The sequence below is a fragment of the Aythya ferina genome, assembly GCF_964211825.1.
Source record: "Aythya ferina genome assembly, chromosome: 17".
NCBI classification, from domain to species: domain Eukaryota; kingdom Metazoa; phylum Chordata; class Aves; order Anseriformes; family Anatidae; genus Aythya; species Aythya ferina.
Genome location: NC_140316.1, coordinates 11,454,003 through 11,479,035, shown reverse-complemented (window position 1 = coordinate 11,479,035; position 25,033 = coordinate 11,454,003). Strand labels below are relative to the sequence as shown.

General features: G+C 52.6%; 1 protein-coding gene across 4 annotated transcripts in view; it reads left to right on the top strand.

The window, feature by feature from the left end:
• The first annotated feature begins 1,406 nt into the window (after positions 1–1,406).
• Positions 1,407–25,033, top strand: part of RTN4R (reticulon 4 receptor) — a 73,223-nt gene continuing 49,596 nt past the window's right edge. For 2 of the 4 annotated variants that reach the window (XM_084539193.1, XM_084539192.1), the window contains exon 1: positions 1,407–1,695. Coding sequence is in view for 1 of the 4 variants with exons in the window: in XM_084539194.1 (XP_084395320.1) it covers positions 1,674–1,695 (22 nt within the window). In the remaining 3 variants the exon portion in view is untranslated. The remainder of the gene's footprint in view (positions 1,696–25,033) is intronic. The other 2 variants (XM_084539195.1, XM_084539194.1) reach the window with 2 other exon arrangements.

The following is a 25,033-nucleotide window of genomic DNA, read 5'->3' as shown; positions in this document are numbered from 1 at the left end:
TGGTTGTGATGAGATGAGGCATTGTACAAAGGAGAACCAGCTTCCTGGCTCATTTTGGGGCCATCTCTATGCAGATACTGTAGGGCTATGGGTGCTATGGTCACAACACAAACACTGCATGCAAGCAGCTCTGGAGGTGGTCAAGATAAGGGTGAGAAATCGTAAGAGAGCAGTAAATACTCAATAGCATATATACCTATATGTACATGCACACATATGTATATACATATCTGGTAGTTTGAAACCTCTCACTAGCAGGGCCAGAGCCACTGTATCGTCATGCTCAAAATGTCTTGCTTTTTCTGGCACCATCCTTCTCTCTTCCTTTGCCCACTGAGCAAATGAGTTCAACTTCATGAGACGTGTCTTTCTGCTACCCTGGACTACTGCAGATGGGAGCTGCCCATGCAGTAAGCGTTTGTATGTTCCAGGACAGGGAAGCTAGGAGGAGGGATGAGGATGGAAAAGCCAGCTTCACCCTGCCTTGTCTGCAACCAGTGTAAACATCATGCTTTGTAGGTAAACTGAGGTAAGCTGCTGTCCCGGCTGCACATGGGAGAACGGTCCCACAAACACGGGGGTGGGACGGGATGAGAGGGGAAGAGCTCTCCCTTTCGGATGGGATCTGTGCCCACGGGCTCTGCCTCTACCGGGCCTCTCCGGGGAACGCAGCGGCCCCGCACCAGCAGCAGCAACGCCCGGCCACGGGGCCCTGCAGCGCAGCGGGTGCGGGCGCTGCGGTTTCCGCCGTCTCTTGGAGCCTCCCCAGAGCGGAGCCCGGTTGCAGAAAAAGCCCCCGCCGGGGCTTCCAGCAGCCGGGGCTCCGCCTGCCACGAGCCTTCAGTGCGAGCCGAGCCGAGCCGAGCCGAGCCGAGCCGGCTGCGGGCGGCTCCCAGCGCCGCTCCGGAGGCTGCCTGCGGGCGGCGAGGGGGGGAAGCTCCGGGAAGGGGGGCAGCGGGCCGGCCCGATGCCGGCATCCTCCCGACCGGCCCTATCCGCGGCCTCCTTTAGGGGGCACCTCTCCTCCAGGAATGAGCCACCGGCCGCCCTGCCCGGCCCGCGGCCGCGCACCGCGGGCACCCGTGGCGGAGCCGCCGCCGCCGCCGCCGTCGGAGCGGGCCCTGCGCGCTCCGGCTGCCCCCGGCGCGGCCCCTCCCTCCATCCCGTGCCCGTCTCCCCCGTCCTCCCTCTCACTCCTCCAGCCAGTAAATCCGATCTAGGCTGATTCCTCTCACGTCAAACCACATGATCCCATAAAACATTCATCGCCTCTCCAGCCCCGCGCCCCGCTCGCTCGCTCGCTCCCGGGATACAGTGCAGCAGGCTCCGCGCTCCCCGCCGCCGCCGCCGGCTCTGCCTCCGCGGGATCCGCCGCAGCCCCGGCCCCGTGCGTGCGGCGGGCGGGAGGGAGGACGGAGGGAGGAGGCAGGCAGGCAGGCAGGCAGGCAGGGAGGGAGGGAGGGGGAGCCTCGCCTGGATGCTGACTCCAGCTCGGGGGCTGCTCATTCCCCCGATGAGCGAGGGCAGCGGCACAGGGAGAGCCCCCTCCCCGCGCGCCGCCGCTCCGCGCTCGGGCTGAAGTTTTTGCACGAGGATCTGCCCCGCTCTCGCAAGGATTGTACCGGCTGCCGCTCGACTTTGCGCCTCCAGACGTGCCTTCCCCGACCCCTAAGATGAAGAGGGCGATAGCTGAAGGTAGGTGCGTCCCCTCGTATCCCTCCCTCCCCCCACCCTCCCCTTCCCCTCCCGCCGCCGGGGCTCCCCCGTTCCCCGGGGGGGTGGCAGGGCAGTGCAGGGCGAGGCGGGCGCGTCCCCAACTTCGCACCGCACCGGGAACTTCCCTCCTTGCAACTTTCTTCGGCGGAGCGTTCAGGTCCCGCCGCGGGGGAGAGGGGCCGGACCCCGGGGGCCCGGCGACGCTTCTGCCCCTGGCAGCGCTGCCCGAGCCCGGCCGGGGAGAGGCGGCAGGGGGAGCGGAGGAGAGACCGGGGCTGGATGGGGGACACGGCTGGCTCCATCCCCGGAGCGGGGCTACAGGATGAGGTCCCTCCTGCCCTGGACTCCCCCCTCTTCCCCCTCCTCGGCCCGGCCCTGGGGTGGCCAGGCTCCCCCCGAGGTTGGGGTAGGCAAAGTGTTAAGGAGGCCGGGCCGGGGGAAGCGGCGACCTGCGCTCTCAAGGCTGCCTCCCAGAGGGGCACAGCCCGTGCTGGGGGAGGTGGCCGGAACCGCGGCGCCTGCGAGGAGGGCGGGGGCAGCCCGGCTTTCCCTCCGCTCCCCTCCCGGCCGACGAGGAGCGGGGCTCCGCTCCCGAGCCTCCAGCGGAGGCTGAGCGCCGGCCCCGGCCTCCTGCGGGTGCCTCCGGCCGGGGAAGTTCGCGGAGGCTCCGGGAGCCCCGGCACCGGCAGCGCGGCGGAGGACGGCGATTACCGGGGCTCGGCAGGGATGCGCGCAGGGCCCCTCCCTCAGGGCCCCCCCGCCCCGCTCCGTCTCAGCTCGGTGCCCACTAGCGAGAGGAGCTCGGGGTGCAGCGGGGGACCCCACGTCGGGGGGGTGGGGGGGAGGCCTGGCAGAACCTCCTCCTCCCGCAGAAAATCGCCCTTTTTCATCTGCTCGGGCAGCCCTGGAGACAGCTTTTCCGTTCCATCTCCTGGTGTGGACGGATGGGGCTGGGGCTCTGCCGGCAGCAGCAGCCGGGGGCTGCGGCTGCTCTTGGGGGTGCCCCGCTGTGCACTCGTGGCTTTGCCCATTCGCAGTCTCTCCGGGCGGAACCCGAAATAAAGACCTATGTCTGGAGGAACACACGCTCTCACTCTGCAGGTTCGGGCCGCTTGGAGAAGCGTGTGCCAGCCAGGTGTGCTTTTGGAAAGCCAGTCCTCCAGGGGTTGCAATTTTTTAACTAGAGCGATCAGCCTCACATAGGAGCTCCACTGCTGTCCAAGCTGCTGGACAAGGGAGTGTTTGACATGCAGAGCCTCTTGCTGTGTGGAGTCTCTTCCCGTGTGTGCCATCTTTAGCTTGCTTCCTTTTTCCATCACTGACACAAATAGATTTTTTTTTTTTTGAGGGCTTTCTGGCTAATATATTTGTGATGATCAAGGGATATCCCCAAGCGCTGATCCAAATGGCACCCTATCTCTTTCGGATAATTGCAATCATTTTTAGTTCTGAAACTGTCAATTTATTTCTGTTTGGAAAACACCCTGGGGGCAGGCTGCAGTGATGGCTTCTCCTGTGGGCCCTTAGCGGATACTGGTATTTCAGCATCCATTTGCTATGCGCTGTGCCATAGGTGTATGGGTTACCCGTTAGATTTGCACGCAGTGGTTTTGTGAGTGTGCACGAAGTACCAAGCTGGGGGTGTGGGCTGATTGCCTGCCGTGATGCTGTAGGGAGGCTGTCAGCCATGCAGAGTGGTACCCAGGTGATGGGTGTGGTACGGGTGCCCAGGACAGCCTCCTGCCTCACACCGTTTGTGATCCTGCTGCAGCACAGCCCTTCCTCTGCGCTGTGACTTTCCCTGTGCTTCCGGCTGCTACCAGCATAATGTGAAAAAACCACTGAAGATAATGAAATACAGAAACTGTGTTACAATGGTTTTATTTATAGAACAAGGCTTTGAGGGTTTGGGTTTGAGTTTGAGTTTTTTTTCCCTCTGTTGTTTTTGAGTTGCTTGGGTTGCCTGGATTGCTGAGAGTTGTGACTGTAAAGTCCTTGTGAACCCTGGAAGATTATGTTTAGGTGAATGACCACTATGGCATCTGGACTACATTTCCCACCGTGGGCTGCCTGGATGCTTCAAGTGCACTGTAAGCCAGAAATAGCCACCAGGGGCAGTTAGAGGCAGAGCTTTCACCTGGTGTTCTCAGCACTTACTGCTTTATTAACGCAATTTATTTATATTGAAAGAGGTTTTTCCATGCTTATTCTTTATACAATTTCTTATAAAAATAAAAGCCTATAATATGAGAACCTACACCAAACTCAGAGAATATCTATTCACTGATATGAGAACAGCTTTCTTTTTATTGAGAGAAGACACCATTCATCAGGGTATTATTTCAGGCTTCCTTTCTGTACAATATTCATTCATATCAAGGATACTCATTATTTCGGGAGCTTTGTCCCCCATTCCCCACTGGACAGAACAATACCTTAGTCCTATATTCTGTGGGACCATCCGAGGATATGTTTGGAGAGGCTTTTTAAAGAGAAGTATTGGGGCAAAAAGGCTGAGGTGCCATTGTGTTGCTCCATGCGGTAGGGTTGTATCAGTGCAGATGTGGTTGTGTCCCTGCTGTTTTTGTGATGTCTAAGATATTTTTTTTGTGACCTCTAAGAGCACCAGAGAAAGCTGATCCAGAAAATAAGTAAATTAGGCTGCCCCATTCACTGCTGTGACTTGTGGGCAGCAGGTGCCCAAGCTGCTGACCACCAGCGTAGGGAATAGGGCAGTTCTGTCCTTACAAGCCACGTCCTTCATTAATGACCTGCATCCTGTGCTCAGATTCTTTGAGCATAACCAGAGCGAAATCCTGCTGGGAACCTGTGCAGGAGACTGTTTATAAAGTGCAAAGGTGACAGCAGTGGGAAGGAGCATGGGGAAGAAGGGAGCAATTTGCTGCACCACCGAGGTGCCTCCCTCTGTTTTGGTCTGCTACCTGCCCTGCTCAGAAGCAGGTGCTCAGAAGGGGCAGTGGGAATGGTTGTGTGTCCAGATGCTCAGCCTGGTGGCTCACCATTGAGCTGGAAGCTGGTTGGATGTCTGTGTGGGTCCACAATTCACATCCCCACAAACGTCTCCCATAACACTTCAGTGCACTAGCGACGATGGTCTCATTCCTCTGTAAGCATCTACTGACACTAATGATAATTTCAGCCATTTAGCCTTTGAAAACAATAAGCAAAATCTGCGAATCCAGCAGCACCTCTGTGAATTTTCCACCTTTTCTGGCTCAGAAGCAGCACAGGAAAATAAAATAGGGGCAGGGAAGGGGAAGGATGTTCCAAAGCCCGGCTCTCAGGCTCGCTGCCACACACCCTGCAGGCATGGTAATACTGCTGTGGGAGCCCTGAACAGCACAGCGTCCTCCTCCCCTTTCCACCCTGAGCCTTGAAGGAGAGGAGGAGGGAAAGGGAAAATCAGTTGAGCCAGAGCCTGAGCACAAAGCAGGACAAGGAAGATTGCAAAGAGCTGAGCTCTAATCTCCGTGCTGAGCCTTCCTGTGGCTGCTGTGCCCATTGCTTGTGTACCTCAGCCCTGCCGTGCCGTATGGTGCATCCTGGAGGAGAGGCTGAAGCTGCTGCCCGAGTGCAGGATTCACCCTGCACAACCAGCCGGAGGCGGAACTGAAGGGAGAAGAAAGGAGATGCTCTAATTAGGTGTGCGTTCTCTTCCCCTTGGATTTGCAATGCTTTCTGCTGCTGTCACCTTCATTAAGACATATCTCTGAGTGCCAAGTGCTTCTTTTGATGTTTGTAAAGGGGTTTATTTATCCAAGAGACATGTGTACAGTGGAGCAGGAGTATCCTGTGCCACTGCAAAGAGGAGCCGTAAGAGGCAGCATCACAGTATGGTGCCTGCAAGGGCTGGGAATTGCACTAGGGCTTCTCCTTCCTGTCCACATGAAAGCTCCGTGCAGTGTCCTGGAGCCACTTGGATCTGTCTGGGATTTGTGAGTAACTGGGCTTCAGGGCAAACACGTTACAGACACACACAAGTGTGGGAGGGAGGAGGGAGCTTGTGATGTGCAGAGCCCAGCCTCTCCTTCCCTTTCATGCTTATGGTTGCAACTCCTGGAGGTTTCCAGAGACTGAAGGAAAAGGGAGGCAATTGTGCTGAAAAGTCACAGTCAGCAAAAAGAAGCAAAGGGTGGATCCTCCCATGTTTGCATAGAGATGCCCAGCCAACTCATACTGACTTTGCTAAAATGTGCAAACTCACCTCAGCTTGTGCTGGTGTCTTCTTATGGTGACAGGGACATGCAGCAGCATGAGTTTTGTGTGGCTGATTATCCATGATGGTGGTGTACAGGGATGATACATGGACTCAGAGCAGGGTGGCATCAAAGTGACAGATATTTCATTTGGTGTGTGCACAGCATGCATAGAAACGTCCCACCCGGGTTTAAGGCACAAAGCGTTGTCATGTGGTGTGCATGGGTTTTGTCCCTATTCACTTTGCCTTTAGAAAGCTCCTGGAAATCCGGGCTTCTGGCGTCTGCTTTTGACTTCCCTGTATCCTTGAGCAGGTCAGCCAGATTTTCTGTAATTTAGTTTCTGTTTTTCCAGCTCTAACACTGGGAGAGTGATGCTGAGTTATCTCCCAGTGGACCCAGAATGTGCGTAAAGGTCAGCCCAGAGCTAAAACGTGCAGGTCTGTGCTGTTGCCAGTCGCTTCTTCAGCAGTGACACAGTGGCAGGCAACAAGACTGATGATGTTCTCCTTAGGGGTGTTGCTGCATCAACAGCAGGTTTGTCTCTCTGGTCTGGGCTGCCTTCCCCACAACCTTTGCATTGCAGCTTGGAGCTGAACAATAGCGCCAGCAGATTTTATGGTATTTACTCTCTCTCTTAGGTCTCTGCTCCTGGAATCAAGGGATTAGAAAAGTACTTCAGTTTTATTTTGCAGCCTTCCTGCTTGTCAAGAAAAGCCAAATCATTACACAAGCATGTGCAAAACACTCAGAATTTTGAAAGCAAGAAAATACTTGCATACTGTGATTTTTAGTATAGTTTCTTGGGAGCTCAACAGTATGGGGCTGACATCAGCCTGAAAACTGGCAAGCAGCAGGCTGCAGCCTTTCCCCCCAGCAGTGATAGGGTCTTTTCTACATGGGTCAGGCAGGGTGGGGGTTACAGGAGATATGCTTTCAAAAAATTTGTAGAACACTTTGAAAGAGGTGTCTGAAGGTCTCTAATTAGCCTGCTCTTACAACAGCTAATGTCAAAGCTTGATCAGGTTGCTCAAGGGCTTGTCCTGTCAACTTCTGAGTACCACCAAGGATGGAGCTGTCCTCTTCTCACCCATAGCTCAGACTTGTTCAACTTCTGGGCTAAGGCTGCTCAAACCCTTCTCCACCCGGCCTGCATCAGGACTATGTCCCATGTCCCTTTGGCATGGTCAAGGTATTTCTTTGACTGTCACTGGATACAGCAGTGGTGGAGCTGTCAGAGCAGGAGTGATGGTGCATGTAGTGCTTGGGACCATGCTTGATGGGAGTGAGTGATTGTCCTTGTGGTGTCAGGAGAAGGCATGGAGCTTGATCACAGAATAACAGAATGGCTCAGGTTAGAAGGAACCACAAAGATCACCCAGTTCCAACCCCTTGCCATAGGCAGGGATGCCACCCACTAGATCAGGTTACCCAGGGCCTCATCTAACCTGGTCTTGAACACCTGCAGGGATGGAGCATCCGCAATCTTTCTGGGCAACCTGTTCCAGTGCCTCACCACCCTCTGAGGGAAGAACTTCCTCCTAAACTCTAATCTAAATCTTCCTGTTTTGAGTTTAAAACCATTACCCTTGTCCTGTTGTTATCTGATTGAGCAAAGAGTTGCTCTCCATCTTTTTTATAAGTCCTCTAAATTGATACCAAGAAGGAGCTGAGAGCAGTGTCACAGTCTGGGCAAGACAGAAGGCATTTCCTGACATTTTGGTCTCAGATGTGTCCACTTTTCTGGCTGCATTTTGGAGGTGGAGCACTTGGAGGTATTTTTTATGAACTAGTTACAGCTCTCCCAGCATGGTCTCCCACACCGATGTTAGTTAAAGCAATTTCTCAGATTTCATTTGCTAAAAGCCTCAAAAATGCAACAATACCCTCTGTTACTCCATCCGGTTTTATGCAGTAGAGAACAAAAGAAAAAAAAATAGTGCAATTTCCCATTTTCTGGAGCTGGCAGTACCTCCCTCTCAGACTGGGCAGCACTCAAGTACTCCAGGCTGCTGCACTGTTTTCTGGTATAAAGCAAAAATGGTATTTTCTCACCTCGTGTAGGCACACTTTGTTAATCTTGTCTAGCAATGGGGACTAGGCAGCACCATGTCTGCTGCCAGTCCTCCCTATAGACCTCAAACCCAGTGTTTGCTGGAAACCTTTCCTGGATGTTGTGCAGTGGCAGTAACCTCTCTGAGGACAAACCTCACAGCCCTGGAGGTGCTGGTGGGAAGGGCTCTCTGGCGCTTGTAGCACAGCTTCCCCATCTGAGCACGGCTGTCGCCAGTGGCAGCTTCAGTCAGCGGGGTCTTTCCCTACCTGAGTCTTTGAAGTCTCCAACAACAGAGGCTTTCTGGCCTTTCCCAGTGCAGGAATGGATTAAGAAGCTTTTCCTGATGTCCAAACTGAATCTCCCAAACTGCAGTTCTTGGCCACGGCTCCTTGTTGTGTCACCTGGCCTCACAAGGGAGTGTTCAGCTCCAACATTACTGCTTCCTCAGTAGTTGTAGGCCACTATATGATTATCCCTTCACATCCTCTTTGCCTGACTCAGCCACCTTGACTCCCTCTACCTGACCTTGCAGGATGTGTGCTATAGGCTCCTGACCACCTAAGTAAGCCTCCACTAGATCACTTTGGTTTCTCCATGTCTGTTTTAGGCTCAGCAGCCCACAGCTGGACACAGGGTTCAAGCTGCAGCTCCCCAGTCCTGAACAGAGTGGGACAATAACTGCCCTCACTCTGCTGTCCACACACCCATTGACACAGCCCGGGATGTAGTTGCTGTATTCACAGTTAGAACCACCATTTGCTCATATTCATCTTGGGAAGCACCACAGCCCCCAGGCCTCCCCTCTGCTGGTTGGTTCCCCTTGTTTCTGCCCAAATTCCAGCATAGACAGCTAAGAAACCAACCCTTGACATGGCATCCCTTCTTCCTTCCCCCACCACCATCCTTAGATGGTCAAAGTCCTTTTGCTAAATGATCCTTGTTTTGCTGTTTGCTTCCTTGCAGAAAAACTTACTTGCACTGCATGTTTCTGTACGTTATCTACAGAGGTCTCCACGAAAGTCTGGAGTATCTTTATTGTTAGCTATGTTTTGATACCCATCTACAGCTATCATTCCACATGGAGATAAAAAAAAAGAGAAAGCAAACACATCACACCAGTGTAGTGAGGTTCACCGCCTGCATGGAAGTTTCCAGCCAGTCACAGCTTTGCTCCATCTCGGGAGAATTCAACCTTCCCTCGGATGGCTCTTTGAATCTTGATGCCTTTTTAACAATTGTGGTTTCTTTCATCTCTTTGTGTTACACCTTCCTTTGGAAACTAAGGAATGTTTGCATTCAAATTTGATGCTTTCTTTCCTTTCCTGAGTGCACAGGATAATTATAGTGCCTAGCATGGATGTGTACTAACTGATCAGTTATTAGTAATAATTATAATTTACATGATGGTCTAGGAAGACAGGGCACTAATACAGTAGAAGTGATGCTCTGAGATAGCAGCTCAGAATTGCTTACTGATGTGTCAGATCCTCTCCTGTGTGCTGCTCACTGGGGAAACTAGTTAACTTTTTTTTTGTTGTTGTTAAGAACAAATCTTTTGCAGGAACCATCTGGCTGCTAAATTCTTCTCCTGAAGCTGTGCAGTTTGCTGGGAGTTCATTTGCGTCTTTAGCTACTAAAGAGAAAGTAAAAGTGACTGATTAGTCTAAGACTGGGACCATTCACATCAAAGTGACAGATTTTGTGAGCTGGATTTGGGAAAGTGCTTAAAAATGGTGTGTTTTCATTAAATTTTGAAGACTGTGGGCAGAACTGTGCTCTCGGCACTCCAGCACAGCTCTCGACTCTGCACCCTGCGTCGTTATGTCAGAGTGAATTGTGTGGCTGTTAAAATTTGTGTGTGCTTGTTTGATGACTTTAAATATTGATTTTAATTGTGCGTCTTTCTTAAGGCCGTGAGTGATGATCAGAGCCACGTACAATACACCACGCGCATAACAGCAATGTGCACAGTAAAGATGCGAACCCAGCCTGACTCTCAAATAGATGGGAGGAGGGGGAGGAAAGGAAAAATCTTTGGAGGCCCAAGATCCAGTTTTCTTTGCTTCCAGGCACCACAGGGGGCTTTGTCAGAGACATGCCATCGGCTGCCACGCAAGCCAGGATTTCAGAAGCCTTTTGCAAGTGCTGGTGTCAGGCTATGAAGGCTGCTCTGTCAGAAGGTGTCTTTTGAAATCATAATAACAAATGCATAGTTTGTTAACATTGTCTGCAGAGCAAAATGATCGCTTGAAAGCCAGCAGCACATCTCCATGGCAGCATCCTGCTTTTAGGGGTGATGGAAGAAGCAGTGATGGGGAGCAAAGCCCCCTCCCTGGCACAGATTCCTTCCCAAGTGTGCGTGTCCGGCACGGGGCTGGCCATGATTGATGCTTGACGGTTCCCATGCTTGTACAAACATGGTTAGCATTGGCTTTACACTAGAGGGCTGTCTGTCCCTTTCCCTTCAGAGGAAAGGCATTAGTCTGTGCGCTGTGAATGCTCTTGTCGTTCACAGTCTCCAAACAATTTGACAGCAGCCTGTTTTGTCAGGAGGGTAATGTGAAGCGGGCTTTTACTTACTGCTCCCCGCCTCCCTTTGTGCTGCATAAGAACATCCAAGTCCTGGTCTGAAGCGTGCTGTGGAGCTGTTTGTCTGGAGTGACATGAAACCTCTCTGGTTATATTGCAAGGCACTCTCGCCTCCTCCACCAAGCGAGTGCAGCCACAGGTCAGCAGCCTCGCTGCAGAACCAGCAGGCTTCAAACAGGTGGGGACTTTCCCTTTGTTCTTTCAGGCCATTTCTGCTCTCAGCAGTGAGGTCTCCAAATGTTAGCACAGGGGCTCACTCTGCTCTTCCAGTCATATCCTACGGCTGCCTTGTGCTTGTGAGGGGATGAAGCCCTGGACGTCACCAGATGCACTCTGCAAGTTGTGGGGTGCACCAGGTTTGAGATGCTTTGGAAATGGCTGTCCTGGGGGCTGGGAAGGGTCTTCAGGGCCCCTCAGTCTGAGAGAGGTTTGGCAGCCTTCTTTCCATAACCTCAGGTGGGACAGCTTCCTCTGACTGCTGGCAGTGGGGCTGGGACCTCTGTGGAACCACTAGACCTTGGCCACTACCAAGAACAATTGCTTCGGGTCCGTGCAGGCACTCGTATCATTAATTTGTTTAATTCTGTTCCCAGTCACCTTCATCCAACCTGGCTTTAATTTGGGCGAAGGTGAAACCACATGAAGTTTGGTATAGCTTAACAGATCCGGTTTGAATTCAGGACTTTTCCACAGAGTGGTGTGACACAAACACAAGCCCCTCAGTGCCTTCCAAGCACATTGTACCAACTGCCTTCGACACCTTTGTTTCTGTTCCTGCATGCCTCTGCAGGTAACGTTTGGCTCGCTCGGGGCAAACGTGGTGTTAATTGAGAGCAGCCAAATCCCTCGGCCCTGGCTAACAAGGGTCTGCTTCAGCGAGCAGGGCTGGAGCTGGGGCCCTGGGTGGGCTGGGAGCCAGTGGGGGGAGGCGCTGGGCTGCGGGCTGGGGCTGCACCATGCGTGCACCGAGGTGCAGGCATCGCTTCTCCACCAGCAGCTGATTTATCAAGTCCAGGGACTCCTGTCGCTCCCTCCCTTCCTCCCTCCCCTGTTTCTCAATTTGCAGTTAATACATCCTGAAGGGAGGGGAGAATTAATAATGGTAATTACAGCAGCTCACGGTCCTGAGTGCTGGCGATGGATGGTGGCAGAGCGCTGTGCCATGGGGGAGCTGGGTGCTGCCTGCTGGGACCTGCTCTCCACCACCACCACCCCACGGCAGGGGGGTGCCAGAAGGTGGATCGGGAGCAGGCTGAGATCTGACATCACCTCAGCCTGGGACAGGGCTGCTCCTGGGCTGGGCATGCAGGATTTTGACACCCGTTGGCTGTCTGTGTGTCAGCTGCTGCAGGCAGGCATTGCTTTGCTGTCTCTGCTCCTGGCCTGGTCGCCTGCTGCAGGAGGGAATCGCCTGACTTCTGATGTTGCACTTCTGCCTTGCCTCTTGGCTTTGGCTTTGCTCCTTTGGCTAACACCGCCCTGCAGACCTGGCCCTGGGGCACATAAAGGTCTGCAAAGTAGCCCGTTTTGCTGTAGGGAAGGCAGCCTGCCTGTGGTGTGGGATGTTCCCTGCCCAAGCACCCAGAGCTCTGGCAAAGCACTGGGGCCACACCACTCTTCCCCACCCATGGAGACCGGCAGCTGCTGAATCCTTTGCTTGACTAGTTCCATTTAAATGAATTTTAGGGCCACTGGGTGAAACAGCGTTAGTAGAGAGCGAAGGGATTCTGTCAGTCAAGCCTGTCAGGGTGGTGCCAGCTCTCACAGGCTTTGAGGTGTCATTTTCAAGCCTCAGTTTCTGACATTGTGCAATGAAGTGAGCCTTAATGCCTGGCCAAAGCCCTGTGGCTTGCACCTAACACTGGAAGGGGTAATATCTTTGGGTGCAGTGTTACCCACAGGATGAACCATCTCTTCTGGTCATTATAACGCTAACCTTTCCTCATGTGGCATGCTGTTTGTTGCCTAGAGCTCACTGTGCTCTGACTGAAATGCAGTGCCTGGAAATTAGGCAGTGGCTATTTAAACGGCAGCCCCAGGTCAGCAGTCACTATTCTGACTTTACCGAGGCTGCATCCTCTCCGGTGTGCAAACAGGAAGAGGCTGGGGTTGGGGGTGCTGCTGGGGCTCTGCTTTCCTCCTCGACAAGCGGCTCTGGGTCTGAATAACGGACCCTTGTTCTCCTAGGTTGGAAGAAAGCACCAAGGGAGCAGCTCAGCCAAAGAGAGACATTTATATGAGTGGCAGAATAAATGAATCTGAGCTGCCTCCTGGGAATCAGCCCAGAAGAGACTGACTTTACTTGGCCATGGCTTTCCAGTGTGAAATGCTTTTCTTTCTCTGTATTTATTTTTGGCTTTCCTAGTGTTTTGCTAGGCTTACAATTAATCCTAAGCTTCTGGGTGGCCAGCTGGGCTGCGGGGAACACAGTCTTCCTCAAAGCAGTTCGCTTGGTCATTTCCTGAGGACTTTGGATAAATTTTCCTGAGGGCCTCCCATAAATACGGGGAGTCCAGGAGTTCCTGACCCATGCCCACCTTGGACTGATGGAGAAGAGGAACTTGTACCTCCAGGCTTTGTGGGAAGGGGGTGAACAAGTTGCTTGGCACGCTCATATCACATGCATGGGGGATTTGTTCTTTCTGTAAGGAGGTGAGAGCAGGGCTGGGCTGCAGGAAGGCAGGGTGTGCTGCTGTCACAGCACGTGTGAGTTGGTGGCAAGTAGGTGTGTTTGCATGGGTATTAGGGCTGGGCTCACCTCTCTCACCCAGGTGCACCTGGCATGTTTTTATTGTCGTGAGCATCCCGCAGAGCATATATTACCAGCTCCAGCCTGGCCACCGATGTGAAATGTTGGCTGTGGGGTCGTGTGGTGGGCTGCAGGGCTGGCAAACCCTGGGAGGAGCTGGGGCTCCCCAGCGCTCCCTGTGCTGCTGCTCTCTGTCTTCGGTGCTGTAGGGGCATCCCAATCCCCTGATGTATTTGGTGCCTGCCTTCTGCACGTGTTCTGTGGCAAACACAGAGCAGGTGCCCACTAAGGCAGCTCTCTGCATGTTGTGGGCTCATTTCCCTGTGCAGACCTTCTTCCCTCCTCTTGCTGCAGCTGAGATGGACATGTCTGTGCTATGTCAGCTTTGATTTCTGAGCCTTTTTATCTTGTTCCTGTATTCCTAAAATGAAGGCTTTGCTGCTGTTCATCTGAGTATGACACCCTCGCCACAGACCTTTGTGCCCCGATTCCTGCTTTTAAAGCCCTAGGTTCAATGAGGGGAAAGCACTGACGCCAAAACTCCTAAAACAAAATATAGTGGTGAGGGTGTTGTTTTTTTCTGCTCGTTGTGCTGGTGGGAGACAGGCGTAGATGCGCTTGGGCACCTGCTGCTGTCTGCTGCAATGCAGGCAAGGCACAGGCCAGTGAGCAGAGTGAGGGGCCGGGGCGCAAGGTCCAGCTCTGCTGGCGACCTGCTGTCAGACGGATCATTTAGCCCATGACACGCAGAGGCCATGGGCCAGTGGCCCCCCGCTGCCTTGGTGTGTGGCTGCAGCACAAGCCCCTCCTGATACACCCGCATCAGGATGTTGCTGTCCTGCTATCTGGAGAGGAGGGGGACAGTAGTCACCTCTGCTTGTCCTCACATCCCCAGGGTTCAGAAGAGACCAGGTGCATGGTGAAAGTGCCCAGGGGAGGAGATAGGACATTCTGACAGTCCTGTTGCCCTGAGCTTGGGGAACGCAGTGCTGGACTGCTAAAGAAGACATATGAGCTCTCCCTGTGTGCCAGGCTGGAGCAGCTCAGGCATTTACTGCTCTCTGTAAAACTGAGAATCCTGTGAATTAAAGGAAGGAGCCTGACACTTGGCACCAGCAGAGGTGGGAAGTGATAATTGGAGACGATGAAGGCACAGGAATCTCTCAACATGATGGAAGCTAAATGACACGGTAAGGAAAATTGCGCCTTGTTGTGAGTGTCAAAACTGACACGGAGGCAAAGGAGATGAGCAGTGTTTGCAAGTGCACCCCGACAGCTCCTGTGAGAGGGCCTTGGCCAAGCTTTGGCTCAGCCTGCCTGAGCAGTTCGCGTGATCCACAGCTCCCTCTGCTGCATTCCCCCGCACCTCTCATGCTTGGGAAGGGAGAGGTGATGGGCAAGATGGGGTGTTTGTGCCAAGCGCAGCCTTGTGCTGCCTTGCAGTGGCCCTCCAGGCCCTTCTGGATCATGAGGCTGGATGCATACATGTAGTTGTAAGACCAAGATGTCCATTAGAGAGTGTGTGTGTGCCCGGATGCGTACGCACACACATACTGAGCTGTGTGAGCAGAGCACACGTGTTTGGAGAAGTGAGCAGGTCCTGGCAAGAGATGCAGGGAAGGCTGCCTTCATTTCTGTCATGGGACAGGGGTGAAAATGATGAGCCCACCTTTCATCACGTGCAGGGGAAGGGTCCACAGCTTGCTTGGCACCCCAAAGAGACAGAAAAATCGGAGATGCAGAACAGAAATAGTTAAACAAATGGCTGTGCTGAATACAGGCTGATGACAGGCTCTGTTGGGCGCCTGGTCTGCACTGCTGCCTGCTGCAGGGGCAGGGTGTGTGTGGGGACAAGCTGGAAAAGCTCTGCCTGACCTGGTGGTTTGGACCTGGTGGTTTTGGAGGCTCCTGTACACAGGTGATAGCACAGTGACAAGTGGCACGGGGACGGTAGGTCGGCTGTTCCCTGTAGTGCAACAGCCAGATGGCAACACGCTGAGAAGCGTAGGAGGAGAGTGTTTCACTAGCAGGAGAGTCCTACGGAGCTGCCTCCCTCGAGGTCCTGCTGAAAGGCCACTGAAGGTCCCAGCAGGGGCCAAGTATTTATATTTTCAAGAAAACATCCAGCAATGCCAGCCTGCAGGCTCTCCTGCTGCTGGCCAAGGTGGCGGAGAGCTGAGGCTGTGAGACAGCCCTGCTGCCTGCTTCCTGCAAGGAGGGGACATCACCAGAGCCAGCCGGGTGGCTCCTTCAGGAAACAAGCAGTGGGTGCCACCAGCCTCAGCACTGTCCATCTTTCTCCTCAGCCCAGAGCTGTGGGTGCAGGTGCATCCTTGAGACCTTCTCCCTCTTCAGCATCTCCACGTTGGTTTCTTGCTTTAGAGGAACTTGCTAAGCAGATGAGAGAGTGAGTTGTTATTCTTCTAAAGCTTGACACAAAGGTCCAGAGGAGCATAAACAGATCTTGGGAAGAAAAGGTAGAAGGTAAAGCAGAATATTGAATGCACGTTTATCAGTGGTGGATACGCATTGCTCAGCATTACCAAAAGGCTGATGCTGAGCCACTCAGCATTGCTGAGCTGGGAAACTGGTGCTGCGCCCTGTGGTGGTCCTGTGCCCGGGTGGTCCTGTGCCCACGCTCTGGGGGAGGCCCTCTGCTTCTCCCACCATGTGTGCTGCAGGAGTTTCTCGCCATGTTTCAGAAGCCTGTGGCTGAGCCTGAGCCCTATCCCACTGAGAGCCCTCCCTGGCTGCTGCTTTGCTCCTTCTCAGCTGAAGCCAACCCTCCCCTGTTGTGTGATTCACTCCCGGCTTGTTCATTTGAATTTTCAATGGTCCTCCTGCATGCACTGTAAAGGGTATTTAATGTGAAGTATTTTGCTGAGCCTGTAGCCCTTGGAGCTTTTTGCAGAGACTCTTTGTGGCCTCCCTGGGTGCATTATTGGAGAGATGCAGTCCCAGGCACACTGTTGAAAGCAGATGTCGTGCTTGTTAATACAGAATTGCCTTCATTGCTTCTTCCTAGGACACATCCAGTCCTGGTTGTTCCCAGGAGGTATCCTCCTCCATGGCCTGGGATGCTCTACAGATGCATGGGCAAAACTTCATCCTCTGCACTGCTTGTGGTCCTTTGTTTTTGTGCCTCTCAGAACCAGAGGCCCCTGCAGAGGCTGCACAGTGCCACTTGAAAGGATCCCTCAGCCCTGGTGGGCACAGGGTGCTGGCGCTCCCTGTGCAGCAGTCTGGCAGCAGTCCATCTCCAACAGCTGCCTGGCTCTTTTGAGCAGCACCAGGAAATATGCAAATTTAACCTTTGAATTTACCATGCTGTTCTCTTCCTGGGCAATGTCACTCTGGGCATCAAGCTGGGACCTCTGGGAGAGGAGTGGGCATCGGTGGCGTATACTCATGCTCCATCTCTGGGAACGCAGCTGAGAAGCTGGATCCTCCGGGGAGTCTTGAGATGCTCCCTGAAGGCAGCAGCTCCTTGCTGTCAGCACAAGCTGCCCTGTGCCCCAAATCTGCCCCTGTCAGCAGGGACACATCTCGGTGGCAAGAGCTGCTCACAGTCCTGGGGACAGGCACAGTCCTGTACCTCGGGGAGAGCAGCTTGGCAAGGCCTGATCCGGATGGTGCTGCAGGAGGGAGCCCCCTGCCCAGCTGCATGTGCAGCAGATGAGGAGCTGAAGGGAATCCCGTGTGCTGAGGCTGTCAGTGACTGATGGGACCATCCTAGCTCGGGCTAGAGACTAAGATGAAGGGCTGAGTTTACAGGCTGCCCCTGGGAGGTGTCTACGGAGCAAAATAAAGGTGTGATTACAGCGTGGGCAGGAGTGACAGTGCAAAGAAGATGGATTTCAGCATGGCTGAATAACCAAGGACCATATCCACATCCCAGGAGGGCGCTGCTGTGGTTGCTGGCCCATCCGTGCTGCAGCCTTCCCTGTCATGTCAGATCTGTTACTGTCACGAGCTGCAGCCTGTGTGGCTGTGCCTCTCTCTGCAGTGTTCCCACCACACCTGTGATGGCTGAGCCACCTGCAGAGCTTGGCAGCTTCACGGGTGGCTTTGGGAAGGCAGAACACACCTGGGGAGCACTGTCAATGGCTCTAGTTGTGTGGCCCCAGTGCAGGGTGTCCCCCGCAGCTTTTTGCAGTTATTACAGTTCTCAGTGTGCATCTGCCTCTGTGTAAGACAAATGTTTTGGGGTCAGCAGTGCAGGAGCTCTCAAAGAATGAAACAAGGCATGTGTCTGGGCTCTCCTCCAGGACCCCCCAGTAACAGTCAGCATGGGCAGTTCCAGGCTAGCAAGACCCTGAAATAACAGAGCAGGGTGCAGCCTACCTTCACAAGCATCCCTAAAAATAGCAAGACAGGATGTCCATGTGATGGGCTTTGGTAGGAAAATAGATTCATTTCCCAGCTCCCAGAGGGTTTTTTGGAAACAGCAGAGAGTAAATAAGGGTTTTGAAAGTGATGACAAATACCTTCGAGGTGCCCTTCCAAGCAGCCTTAACTGTTTTAAATTACACTCACATCTCCAGTGGCTCTGAGACAGCAAGCTTGAGGCCCTGAAGATCTCCAGATCTAGCATACTCTTATTTGCTTGGGTGCTAATTAAGAGAATGTCGAAACTCTGATATGTATTCTATAACTCCCTGTAAATTCTGATAAAAGCCATTACAAATCCATCACAGGTGTATTAAAATCACCTTAATTAATAAACTATAAACATAACAGTCTTCTGGAGAACGACTGTGAACACTGAAAGGGACCATGGGACAGGGATGGACACCAAGTTGCAGAGCAATGAGGTGAGGTGGGGAGGATGCTGCCCATGCAGTCTTTATTCCCCAGTACCAAGGCAGCACAGCAAAGCTTTTCTGCACAGGAAAGCTGCTGGTCTCAGATCTGGTAATTAAGCACTTGAGCTACTACAGAATAACTTGGTTTGGCCAGACATTTCACAGTGGCTGCTCGGGGACCGAAAAGGCATCATGGTCTTCGTCTCCCCGGTATGGTTGGAAAGATCAGAGCAGTGCAGGAATGGGTTTCCTTGTCCTGTGCAATGTGAGAGTGTGTGGCCAATAGTTGTGTCACCCAAGGGACACTGGTTTAAACCCCTGTGGCAGAAGAGGGCCCTGTACCAGATTAACCACAAGAGTCAGCCTGCCTCGAAGCTTTGCAAGCATTCTGGACCGAAAGATGCCAAATTATGTACACAAAGAAGAATAGATCCAAAGAGATGGAGATTAGGTTGTTATCCCCTCGCAGCAATGGTTTGCTTACAGCATGCTTTGAACCCAGTGGCAAACTGGGATCTATTGCCTGGGGAACTGCTGTGACCACTAGGGCATCTCTGGACTTTGTGTGCTCCTTGACCAGGAGTAGCATCCTGGCCTACAGACAGCCTAATCCTGACCAAGTTTTCTTGAAACCAGTCCTAATGGATTGAGTTTCCACCATATTCATGTTTTCTGATGAAAAATGCCTCTCAGAAAGGGAATACTCACTTGCCTGAAGAGAAAGAATGCTGGAGTTAGAGCTGCAGGTGTGGTTAATACACAGATGCAAGAAGGAGGTGGATTCCTGGATGGAGAGCTCACATCCAGAGCTATGGTGAGTTTATGTCCCTGAAAAACTATGAACAGAAATGCCCTACTTCCAGATGGAACAGTTCAGGGAAATCCCATGAGTTGTCCTGTAAAGGAACTTAGGCTCAGAAAACAGGGGCTTTATCATCCGCTTGTCTTCCAGGAGACAGCAGGAAGGTCCAAAGGCTTTCTGGGTGATGGGGCAGTTTTGTTTCTTCTGTCCCTGACTCCTTTGGCAATAGCTCAGTGAAGAATATTTCCATTTCACCGAGTATTTCCTCTGCTGGATCTGGATGGCTGTGCAGGTGTCGCCCACCAGCATGCCCCAGGGAATGTGACATTTCAATTCACATTACCACATGGGTACTTTGGGGAGAAGCATCAAATTGAGAGACCTGCACCTCTGCCTGTCTTCTCCGTCTTGCTTTTTACCAGACAGGCTGGGCTTTCCTGGTCTCTCTGACCAAGGGCAATAGCTGACATGGGAAACAAGCCAGTGAGAGGAGGTCACCTTTTTTTATTAAAGCTATCTCAATTTGCACTTTGGCAATGATGGTGCAGTTTCTTCAGGAGCAAGAAAGCAGCTGTGTCCCCTGCTTTGTTGGTTCAGAAGTCTGAATGTCCCTCACAAGGTTTATTGCTCGGCCCACCTTGATAACATGATGTTTGAGCACACTGTGAAGTGTGCCTTCCCCAAGTGCCTTTTACTCCCAGCAGTACTCCCAATCTGTGCCAGCTGAGGGTTGACGAGGTGATGTGTGTGACAACTGTCTGGGTGCTGAACTCACAAATCAGCTTGGCTAAAGGAGAGCTCACCATGCAATGATGCAGCATCTACATATTCCTCATATAGCATCTCCAAGCCCTGACAGGCTCCAGACAGCTGCTGTCTATAATAGGCTCTATTCCTCACCTGCCCTGGGGCTGAAATGCTGATCTGTCACCCACTGGCAGACTGTTCAGCCCCTCCTAAACCCACGATGTCCATTTGTGGTACCTGCATCCTCTCCTGGTTATTCACCCCCTGGGTGAGCAGGACCTCCCTGGTCTCCTGGCCCTGCAACGCCTTGCAGGGCAGCTCCAGACAGCCACGAGATTGCCCCTCTGGGACACTGGAGGTTGGGACCTTGGAGCCTGCCCTGAGAATAGCAGTACAATTGCTGTCTCTCTGTGAGAAAGCCTCCCTGTTTTCAGGCTGCTCTGTCTGGACAGAGAGCAGGTGGTTTGGGAAGGAGCAGAGGAACTTTGTGTGGTGATGGCACCCACAAGGACCACTCTAGCTGTGTCTGAGGCAGCTCTGCAACATGTGAAGTGGCCGTGTCCTCTGTCCCCAGCAAGGGGACCCTTGGGGGTCACCCCAGCCCACCTCCTTGAGAACTCAGGATAAAGGTTTCCAGGCACTACTGAACTGTAACTCCCTTTCCACGGAGGGTGACAAGTCTGGTTACTGTGGTTCAGGCCTGTCACCAGGCCATACCTCTGGCACCGTCAGTGGTCATCTGTTCCTGGTTAGGCAGCAGAGCTTGGCTCACACCTCTTGCTTGATGCCTGCTTTGCTTGGGGCATGCCTCTTGGGAGCCTGGAGAGCAGTGCAAGCAGTTCAAACCTTCAGGAACTGCCCTACATCTAGAGGACTCTGAAGGTGCCCAATAGGGCCTGTTGGAGCTGGTGGGGCAGGGCACCATTCTGTCTTTCAGGCTTTGAGTTCCTCCTGCATATCTTGGCCCTGGGACACCCCTGGAGTCCCACTCCTCATATTGCTTGGTGCCCAGGGAGTCCCTGCTGTGCTGGAGAGCTGTGCTGTGGCTTTGGTGTACCCATGGCAGCACTGAAGGTCTAGGGAGGTGTGGCAACAGACTTTGCATAGAGGATGCACATCCTGATGGGTTTTTCATGGTTGACCAGGTTAAAGCACCCCAGCACTTGTGTCCTGGCACTCTGTAACACTTCTACACTGTCTTCTCTGCTGTCTAAGATGATATTTGAGCAGGCTATGGCCAGCCTGGCACGTAGGAACAGCTCCTGCTCCAGCTCAACTCAGGAGCTCTTTGACCAGCACTGGGGCAACAACTGCATGGTCACCTCTGGGGCAGAGGAGGATGCATGGGCTGGAACAGAGAACGTGGGGCCCTACTGGGGAGCTTTGCCTCCTGGACGTGCCTCAGGCTGGTGGGGGCTGGTTGTCCTCCAGAGCATGGGGAGGTGATGCAGGTCCTGTGCAGGGCCAAAGGTCCTCCGTACCAGTGCTCTTGGTTGACTGAAGAGACTGTATACTCTGCTCTCCAGAGGGGCCACAAAGTCTCCCTAGGAGGTGGATGGACCTCTGTGTGCCCTCAGTGGTTGGTCCTGCCACCAGCTACAGCCTGTACAAACCGAGATGGTTTCCCTTAAATGCATCTTGCCTCAAAAGCTATGGGTTGCAGGGACAAAGGGGTCTGTCCCCTTTACTGTTTTCCTCACACTGCTTTGCTTGGCTCTGGAGACAGTCTGCCCTGTGATATCTTATCTGTGTGCAGTGTCTGCAGGTCCCCTGCTGTCTGAGGAGAGATGGGGCTGCTTGGTTAAAACCACAAAAGCTAATTACTTTTCCTTATTGCACTGCTGAGATCACATTCATCTGAATCCCCACCAACATCTCCAGAGATAAGGGATCTCAGTGGGGACTAACCTACAGGTGAGACAATCTGGTCCCAGGGGAGAGTGAGTTAACCCCTGTGCAGCTGAGGAGATGTGGGCTGGGGCTGGGTGGGACTGGGAGTCCAGATGTCCTGCCCTGGGGCTGGGTCACAGTGTGCTGTGCCTGCTGCCGTGCTTGTGAGCTGCTGAGCTTGGCTAGCTGGAATGGATGGGCTAATCCTCCTGCCACTCACCTGGAGAGGAGGGAGGCGTGATGGGGGAGCCAGCTCCTGGCTTGTCTACATAGAGGCGCTTCTGTGGAGACCTCAGCTGTGAAGTTCTAGCACACATTGCATCCTGAGGCATGGATACAGACACGTTTATGGCTTCCTTGCCATGGCCCATGTGTGTACGGCAGGACTGATGCATCTCCCATATTTGACAATATCTGTGCACCAAGGCTGCACACAGCCAGAGCTGGAAGACATTTTGGGAGAGAGTGGCAACTACAGCAGAGCTGCCTGTGCTCTGGGTTAGGGGGGTTTATTCCCAAATGCCTTCAGGAGCTAACATGTGAGCTGCTTGTACACATGTCTAACTGCAACTGTAAAGGAAAGCAGCAGAGATTTCAAATGGCACTGCCTGTTTTACCATTTCAGGAAGAAGAGTGTCTTATTATAATTGCCTTGCTTATTTGGAAGAAAAAGCCCACTGTAGTTACTAGAAATTCAATATAGAAATTACTGGTTACTACCCTCTGTAGACTAATTTTGAGGGTAGCAGAAGAATGAGGAATTTAATGCACACTATAATGAATGTCAATCTTCTCTCTTAATGAATAGGAATCACAGTTTGCTGCACATTGTAGGGAAATGAAAAGCATCCAAAGTTCAATTCACTTTTTTCTTTTTTTATCCTTTCTATTTTTTGAGAGAGAGAGAGAGAATACGTTGCACAGCAGATGGGTACATTCATTTGTGAACGCTAAGGATTTTTATCTTGCACCATACGAGTCAAGGTTTTCCTTCAACAGAGCTTTGTAAAATTTCCTATACAAGTAGAGGCATAATGCCATTTACAGAGCTGAATCCTTGAGAGAAAAGTGATTTTTTTTTTTTTTTTTTTTTTTTTTTAACCTTCCCTCCTGTAGCAAACCATGCAGACAATTAAAAGCAGCGATGACCCACTCCTTGTTTGATGTGTACTTGCTGTTCTCAGCTATGGCTTTGCTTGCTGGATACACAGAGGAGCATTTCTGCGTGCATGTGTGACAACTGTGCCATTAGGTCCCTGAGAGGGGACACAAAACCACATCCTACTGCTGCACACCAGAGTGGTGCCGCTGCCTGCTCCTGTTGCCAGCAGGGATCCCCCACCGTGAGCCAAAGGACAAGTTTGCAGCAAGAGCTTTACATCTGAAAAGGCAGACATAGTTAGCACGGGCAGCATTGTTCCTAGCTGAGGAGGCTGTGCAGGAATTTGTGTTTAACAGCAGGGAGAGGGTGGACAACTCAGCAACCTAGCTCCGTGGTCCGCAGGATCTTGGTCTGCTAGAAATGTCTTTGTTTGCGTGATGCAGGATCTCTGGAGGAACAGAGCTTCTCAAACCCATGAATGAGAGGATGCCTGTGGAGCAGCAGAAACTGTTAACGTGTGTCAGGAGCCCATCCTAGTCCCTACTTGTCCCCACTGGTGCTATTCCTTGGCAGCTTTGTCACTGTGGGAGAACTACCGCCTGGAGTGGTTTAAGGGCTGTGCTGGAAGCTGCTGAGCTCCTGGGCATGGTCACAGTGAAGCTGGGCTGGACAAGGAGAAGGTCCCAGGCTGGCAGCATATTTTCTGCCTAGACTGGATTGTGTGTAGACAAAAAGCAAACAGAAAGAAGGAAGTCACCTGCACCTAGCTTCCTTGGGGGGCATCTCTGAAGTCCTCTGGCTGATGTCTGGTATGGTTTAGCAGGTCTTGCTTATCCTTCTCTTTAAACAGTGGCAAGTCATTGCTAATGCCCTGCTGTTCCCCTGGCCCAAGCCATTCCCCTGTGCCCATGCAGCCTGAGGTGTGCCAAGCTGGGCCAATGCAGCCAGCGCAGCCCACCTGCTGAGTTAGCGCTAACTGCACTCTGGAGACATTTCCATGAGAAAATCCAGCCCTTGTGGAGTAATGTCTCTGTGTTACAGCTGGACCATGGTCCTGGGCAGCAGCTCATGAGATGCATACTCTGTAAAAGACTGTGGTTCAGGTGCACTGTTCAGCTTGGTCTGTGCTAGATGACATGCAGGTCTTTCTAGAGCCTGTTCATCCATTTTGGCTGTCCCTCTCTGGATGGTTCATGTGAGCATGGCTCTCTGTGCTGTGGATTTCTTCTTGCGTGCTGCGAGTTTGTGCTTGTGAAAGCGTTTTCAAGGCTTGCACTAAAAACTGGTCACAAGCTGGTAGGCCTGAGATGGTCCTTAACTCAGTGAAGGTCTGTTCCACAGACTCTCATGATGTCTCTGTCTCCTGCTCATTTTGTGACCCCCTCAGGCTTGAGCGAAGACAGAGCTAAACCTATTTTCTGGAGCTAATTCTGTCTGTCTGATTCTCTAAGCTTGTGATTTCCTTGCTGTACCCGTGCAGCTGCTCCGTGATCTGAGGCTTTGGGGTGAATGTGAGGGTTTGGGGTACGAGGGTCCTACACAGATGATCAGGCATCTAGCACCCAGGGCTCAGGTGTAAAAGGGTGTGGGATGAATGGGTGCAGCAGGATGGCTTCCGAGGCCACTGCTTTGTGAGGTGGAGGAGGGGGAATTTCTCCCCCCTGGCAGAGAAGCTCCAGCGTGGGGCTGGAGAGTTTCCTTGCTGATGTGGTCCTGGGGATCCGGAAGGTGTTTTTCCATCTGTTCTCTCTCATGTGCAAAAGCTTGCTCCAGCTGAGCAGATGCCGGCTTTGTGCCAGAGGAGTTTAGAGTTCCACTGTTTTAAAATATTTATTAATGTGAAGATGTAGTTAGCACTTAAGCTGAGGCAATACAGTAGAAGTCTTTTTGTTGGAATGGAAGTTAGTGATGCTGAAAAGCCATTAAGCTGTAAATATAAACTATATTAAGTGCTCAGTAGCAACCTTAAATATCCCTTTGTTGGTTGCTTTCCCTCTTCGAGGCTGAGTGTCTCTTGCAGGGATTACTCGCTTCTATCACTACAGCATGCCCAGTTCTGCCCGACAGCTCTAAGAGGGCCATGAATGGCTTTGCAGGCAGCATTTCCTGAGCAGCACAGTCAGGTTGGTCCTTTGGCTTTCAGTGACTGATGATTCTTCAGCCACACGAATGCTCAATGGGAGTGGGGTGAGGTGGCCGAGCATCTCCTCTGCACCTCTGCCTGGAGAGGTGGTGCTGGGATCCCGTGGTTCCCAAACCACAGCCGGTGCCTCATTACTCTCACTTCAGCCACTGGGATGTCGCAGAAGCTTGTTGCTTGCCCTTGGATCTGGCAGGTTCGGGGCTGCATTCCCGTCTAG